The sequence below is a fragment of the Aulonocara stuartgranti genome (assembly GCF_965226115.1).
Source record: "Aulonocara stuartgranti genome assembly, chromosome: 19".
NCBI classification, from domain to species: Eukaryota; Metazoa; Chordata; class Actinopteri; order Cichliformes; family Cichlidae; genus Aulonocara; species Aulonocara stuartgranti.
In genome coordinates this window covers 27,393,819-27,400,862 of record NC_138955.1, presented here as the reverse complement: position 1 = coordinate 27,400,862, position 7,044 = coordinate 27,393,819, and the positions used below count along the sequence as shown (strand labels likewise).

Below are 7,044 nucleotides of genomic sequence, written 5' to 3'. Positions count from 1 at the left end.
CTGCGGCTCCTCCTCCTCCACAACCTTCCCCTCCTCCTCCTCCTCAGGTCTGTTTGGATGCTGCAGAGTCTCACAGCCCGACAGACACAATCAGGAATTTACCTCAACACATACAGACACAACAAGGAAATACAGCGACAACACGGAAGCGCTGCAGAAAACATGCAAGCTGAGCCGAACAGTCCGCTCACATCCTGAGCTTCTCTGAGCAAACAGCCAGTATGTTCAGTTAACAGACAAGCTCATAAACAAACAGCACCGAGTTAGATTACGCTGTCAAAATAAAAGCATAATGGAGAAAAGAATGTCCCTCTAAATACATTTCCTTTATGCGCGCGTTTTTACGCACGAATAAAACTAGTGGGAAGAATGAGTATCAGTTTTTGGCACCTGCTTGCACTTGACCAACACCCTGAATCGTCTCATCATTGGTATTATTATTTGAAGGGAAAAAAAAGCATTACATGAAGCTGAATCTATCCTGTATTATAAAAACTATGGTAAGTGAATGAAAGATCCAAATGAAGAAAATAAAAAAATAAAAAAATTTACAGAACCTTTCCATGAACGTTTTCATCCAGCAAATTGTTCTTTTTGGTTCTGTTGTAAAAGACCAGTCAATAATAATAATATGGCATTAAATCATACATATATGAAATGTTCATATAAAAAATTAAATTCGAATTTAAAAATGATTTATTTTTAGCAAAACAGATAAAACAAAAACAAAATATAAAGCTTCACAGACGGGAAATACCATAATAATAACATGACCGGTGATGAACCTTAATGGTTTATATAACAAAATAATTAAAAACAAAAAAAAAGGAGATTCTGACAAACTGATGGAGTTTATTCAGACTTGTAGTTTCTGAGAATGTGTTCAGTGCTCAGTTTCTTCTTTGTGCGTTAAAAACCTTCCAGCCCGAAATAAACCCGCTCACTTTGCTACAAGTCTTCTCCTGCCTTGCTTCAGTGATGAGCGCCCGTCACTGACAGACTGCTTCACCTTTTCACAGAAAATAAATTCATATTTGTGGTTGTCTGAGAAGCGCAAACGCTTCCGTGACAATTCAGTGTTTCATGCGTAAAAACAGCGGAGCGTGTCCGAGCAGCTGGTTCATTTTTTATTAGAACTACACAAAGAATTACGTCAGGTGTATTTAATCCAGCGCGACTCTCTTAAAAGTCGCTCTTTGTTAATAAATGAGCTTTCTCCTCTTAAATTGTAGGTTTTCTGTGTGTCAGCAAGCTGAGTCACATTTCTGCCGAAAAGTCTCCACTTTGGATGAAAACTGTGAGTTGTTGGCAGATTTCCACATGATTCACGTAAAGTTAAGAAATTCAAAGTAAAATAAAAAATATGGAAAAATGTTCAATTAGCTTTATGTGGTTTCGTTTTGGACACCTCGATGCTCCAATGATGTCAAAAAAATGTGTGTGTGTGTGGGGAGGCTTACAATTTCGGTTGTCTTCCCCTCGCACACACTGACATCAAGATCCTCATACCACCTTAAACGTGTTAAATCAACTGTTGTGCACTTTACAGACTGACAGATTTGGCTGAGTGTGTCTCCCATTAAACTATTTAAGGTGGAATTACATTCTGAAAGGCTTTTATTTTGTAGACTTAACAGTTTTTTTTCCTTTTGTAATTATCTGTTCCAGACAACACGTGAGGGTGTTGTTGAGGGGGAACATAATATATTTATTTTTTGCGCTCATATGGAGAGAAAAACTTCATTGTAGTAGCAACAATACTTGTGATATCTGCATGGAAATATTACTATTACTGTGCTAATAACAGCGGTGTAGCTGTACTCATTTCGTCAATAATGACAGTGAATCAATAAAAAACCCCCAGCAGTGCTACTAACAAGAGGTAGTTGTGTAGTTTCAGGGGCTGAAGCAGCTGCATACGGCTGGAAGTACTACAGGCGTATTTGAGTGGATAGTCGTGTAGTTGTTGTGGGAACACTTAGCAGTAGTTGCAGTTTATGCATGAATTAAATGAACTCCAGTGAGACCAGAAACAATATCTGACTCAAACAACAGCAACAACAACAAAGTGCGTAAATATTACTGCACAGTCCAATTCGTGTAGTATCTGTAAAGCCATATGTGTTCTTAGCGGTTTACTATTAACATACGATAATAATGTAAACATTTAACAATGTAAGAACAACAGCGGTATCTATTCACTAATTTCCTCTCCACTGTGACACTTTGAACTTTTTTCATTTCCTTTTCGCAATCATTTCTTCGCGGGCTGGCAACCAAATTCTGTTATAAATGTAAACACATCAACCCATAAACAGCGTCCCCGTCTTTAATTTTATGAACGTTAAAGCGGAGGCAGATAAGGCAGATATTGTGGACTTCATTGCCTACATCCCTCAGTGCCGTTAGAGCAGCAGTAAATGAAGGAGCAGGGGTGCCGTACCAGTCACAGTATATGCGTATAATTGCAACGTATCTTATTTTATTTTGTTTCATTTCTTCGAAGGAAAAAAAATTACATAAATCCCTATTTGAAATGTTGTGTTAAATTATTTCACATTTTTCTGTCGATGGCGGTTTAAAATAAAAATAAAAAATAAATCTGTGAATGCGGCTTGGTTCTAGCTCTCGGCGGCCCTCGGCTCTCCACCCTTTCCCACACTCCGAGTCTCTTCCTGCCTCCGGTTCACTTCGTGCTGTTGTTAAATTCTCCTCCGCTGGGAGGAAAGTAAGTGACTACTGAAACCTTCCTTAAAGTGGCAGATTGAAATGACACCGTGTTTATGCCCGGCACACATTTTACGCACGGAGAAGCGGCTTTTGGAGAAGCAGCCCCGCAGCCTTTCTGCGCAGCGCAGTCTGCTGCGATCTGACACATAAATCACCTCAGCCTGTCCTGACCGTGTCCGCGTGCCCTCCGGATCCCCTCTCCTCTGTTTATTTTCCCGGGATGTAAACAGTTTTGGAGACGCCGAAGGGGCAAATATTTGAATCGGAGGAGTGTAAATATGAGGAGCGGCGGGGATTTGGGTTTACGCATGCACGGTGTGTGTTTTCCAGCTATGGTTTTTTGGTTTAGGTGGGGGAGAGAGTGTGAGAGGGGAGGGATGAGGGGAAGGCACACGAATGTTGATAAGGGTGAGTGTGTTTTCTACGCTGTAAAAAGTGTCCGATTTGGCGGCGTAAAAAGGCTCTAAAGTTTCATTTTCTCTATAAAAAAATGTCAGGTGAATAAACGAGTGGGTTTTAAAAAATCTCAATTTTTTTATTCGAGTTTAATCCGTTTACAGTTCAAGGGTATGATTTCGCAGATGAGATTAATACGAGGACAGGGAGCACGAGTTTGAAGAAGAATAGTCTAACATCCAACGAAAATTTCGAAGCAAACGATTCGCTTTGGAAACCATAAAAACAGACTAGTTCCTGTCGCAGTTCGATGTTCATTTTGATCAAATTTCGATTCGTTAGGACAGAAACCATGAAATGTATCGGGAAGGTGGGCATTTTTTGCAGCGTGCAAGGCATTGGTGGATGTGTGTGTTTCCCTGTGCGTCATGATTGGCTGAAAGCGCAGAGGACGCCTTAATATTTAATACTAATGTTCCCCTGGTTGGCTGAGGACTGGAAAGGTCCAACCAATGTTTTTTTACTTGCTTTAGTGGCTGTGGCTCCCTAATTAATTGCAGCTATCTGTCTCCTATCGATGTGTGTGTACATGTGTGTTGTGTGTGTGTTTCCTTTTTTCTCCCCAAACCGAACATGAAATAGTTTGTTGGGCTATACTTTCTTTCTTCCTATCTATCCCCCCTTCCTTCCTTCCCGTCCTGGTTCGCAGGCAGAGACAGGACAGATTGAAACCCAGCTGTGATCGTCGCTTTTGGTCGTTGCCATTTTCCCCCCTTATTGCCCGGTGATGTTGGATATGGGAGAGCGCAAAGAGGTGAAAATGATTCCTAAATCGTCGTTTAGTATAAACAGTTTGGTGCCCGAGGCCGTTCAAAGCGACAACAACAATCACCAGAACCAGCATCACCACCAAAACCACCTTCACCACCACCACCAGAACCACCACCACCGGCCCGGCGCCGCGGACGAAGCCGAGCAGAAAGCTCCTCTTCCCGTCGCGCAGCCGGACGTTAAGGCGGACTCTAAAAGTGACTCCTCGAGACAGGAGAGCTGCCCGGACGAGAAGGAGAAGCAGGAAGAGAAAAAGGACGCAAAGGACGGAGACGGCGGCGCTGGAGGGAAGGACGGAGAGAAGAAAAGCGGCAAGTATGAAAAACCTCCTTTTAGTTATAACGCTTTGATAATGATGGCCATCAGACAGAGTCCGGAGAAGCGGCTCACTCTGAACGGCATTTATGAATTCATCATGAAAAACTTCCCGTACTACCGGGAGAACAAACAGGGCTGGCAGAATTCCATCCGACACAATCTCAGCCTCAATAAATGCTTCGTCAAGGTGCCGCGGCACTACGACGACCCGGGCAAGGGGAACTACTGGATGCTGGACCCTAGCAGCGACGACGTTTTCATCGGCGGCACTACCGGGAAACTCCGACGGAGGTCCACCACGTCCCGAGCCAAGCTGGCCTTCAAGCGGGGTGCTCGGCTGACCTCTGGGCTGACCTTCATGGACCGAGCCGGCTCCTTGTACTGGCCCATGTCCCCCTTCCTCTCTCTACACCACCCGCGGGCAGGCGGCGCCCTCGGCTACAACGGGACCTCATCGGGATACCCGGGTCATCCCATGTCCTACAGCACCATGCTCACCCAGAACATGAGCAACAACCACTCGTCATTCCCATCCTCCAACGGGCTCAGCATGGACCGGCTGGTCGGGGGGGATCTCCCCTACGCGACGCACCACCTGACAGCGGCGGCCCTGGCGGCCTCGGCGGTACCCTGCGGCCTCTCCGTGCCTTGCTCCGGGGCCACTTACTCCCTGAACCCCTGCTCGGTGAATCTACTGGCCGGACAGACCAGTTACTTTTTCCCTCATGTCCCACACCCGTCCATGACCACGCAGTCCGGCGGCAGCGGCGGCACCTTGCAGGCCGCCCGGGCTTCGGCCTCCAATTCCCCGCAGGCTCCGTCCTCCTCCTCGCTGCCCTGTGACTCTCTTAGGCCCGCTCTGTCCGGCTCTCTGCCGGCCTTCTCCTCAGGACTTTCCGGGGGGTTGTCTGACTATTTTACGCATCAGAACCAGAGTTCAACCTCCAACCCGCTTATACACTAACACCCCAAACCCTCACCCCCAGCCTCACCCCTCCACTTTATCCCACCTCACCTCTCCATCCATGCATCCATCCCCTCATTCTGCCCTGAAGGAGTGAGAATCTTTAAGTGACTGGAACTGTAAGTTGAACATTTTACACTGAACATTTACATTGTACAAAAAATGACAAAATTATTATAAACTACCTACTATAGAAAAAAGAGAAGAGGCTTAAAACTGCAAAACAAAAAAGAGCAGCACTGAGAAACTAACAGAAAGCAGCCCTGAAGTTTCCAGGTATTTTTTATTATTATTATTATTATTATTATTATCTTAATTGTTATTATTATTATTATTATTGTTATTATTATTATTATTGCTTCTTCTTCTGCTCCATCTTCTCCAGCAGTTTTAATTTTTGTGTACATAATGTCTGTTCCTATAAGTGTCCGGGGTTTGTCTCTGTATAGTACTGTCAGTCAGCGACGTGCAATGTGATCTGAGATAAAAAAACAAAACAAAACAAACAAAAACACAAAAAACAGAGAGCGTGAGGAGAGCTGCAGGCTGATTTTTTCTGTTATTATTATTGGAGGAGGTATTACTTTTATAGAATATGTATTTAAAATAGTTTCGTCTAATTTTAAGATTTAAAAAGGTAAAATAATAATAATATCTCTGATAGCCTGTTTTGCCCGCATTTTTGCAGTATTATAAGTATCATGCGGGGTTGAAGAAAAGCGGCGGAGAGTGATTTTATTTTACAAAATTGAAACACATTTTTTATATATTTTTTTTATTTTTTTGTTTCTAGCGACTCTGCCTCCCGCAGTTTAAAGTCCCGAGACTGTTTCTCCACTCGTTTAATTTCCCAGTTGAAAACTGCTAATGTACTTTCTATAGACCAAAGAATCGGTTTTTTAGGATTTTTAGAGTCAGTATTCAGCTGCATAACACTACAGGCCTAATGTGGAAAGAATTAAGGACTGAATGAATGGATGGGAGAAGGTGTGGATGACGGAGTGAATGATGCCTCCCTCACTGCAGAAAATATCCATTTAAACGAGATTTATATTGCTTTTTTGCAGTCTTTTTAAATTAGCTGAAACGTAAATGGAGTTTGGTGGCGCCGATTTTTTTCAGCGTCATCAGCGAAGGATTGTTAGTGCTGCTGGAGAGATTTTTTTTGCCTCCTGTTGCCTGTTTTTTTTTAAACCTTTTGAATTTAACTGCTCGTGCTATAGAAAATTCAGATTTCAAGGCTGAATATTGAGCACAAATTTCTCGTTTTGCTGATGGATATTTTCCGCAGTGCAACCTGTGATGTGCTTTCTTTGACTGTAAACGTGATCGCCGATAAAAACGGACGTTCACGCTTCTTTTCCTTTTATTTACTTTTTGTATTATTAGTAAAAAAAAAAAAGCGAGCGAGAGAGAAATGTCTATTTGTAAGTTGAATGTGGGCTTTTGCTTTTCTGTTTTTCTATAAAAGGAGGAACGATGTAAAAACCCGTTTGTTTGACAAGAAAAAAAATGCCTCATTATCTAATACTACTTGGAATGATTGTCCTTTAATTGTCGTCTCTAAAAAAATTTTCATGGTTGTGATACTATTGTGGTCTTATTCTTATTCCCGTGTTTGTCGCTTACAAAAGTTTAAAAAAAGAACAAAAAAAGAAAAAAATAATCATAAAAAATAAAAATAAAAGAATAGGTTACATTCATAACTAATGAAAATCCTTTTGTCTTTTTTTATTCCTGCCGTCCGTGTTTTCACTGATTTCACTGAAAAGCACAAAAATCAATTTAGGATTATTATTGTTCTT

General features: G+C 42.3%; 1 protein-coding gene across 1 annotated transcript in view; it reads left to right on the top strand.

Annotated features, from left to right (window-relative positions):
• Positions 1-3,628: 3,628 nt before the first annotated feature.
• foxg1a (forkhead box G1a) overlaps positions 3,629-7,044 on the top strand; it is a 42,067-nt gene continuing 38,651 nt past the window's right edge. The window contains exon 1 of the mRNA XM_082517394.1: positions 3,629-5,515. Coding sequence (XP_082373520.1) covers positions 3,914-5,239 — 1,326 coding nt within the window. The 5' untranslated portion in view covers positions 3,629-3,913 and the 3' untranslated portion in view covers positions 5,240-5,515. The remainder of the gene's footprint in view (positions 5,516-7,044) is intronic.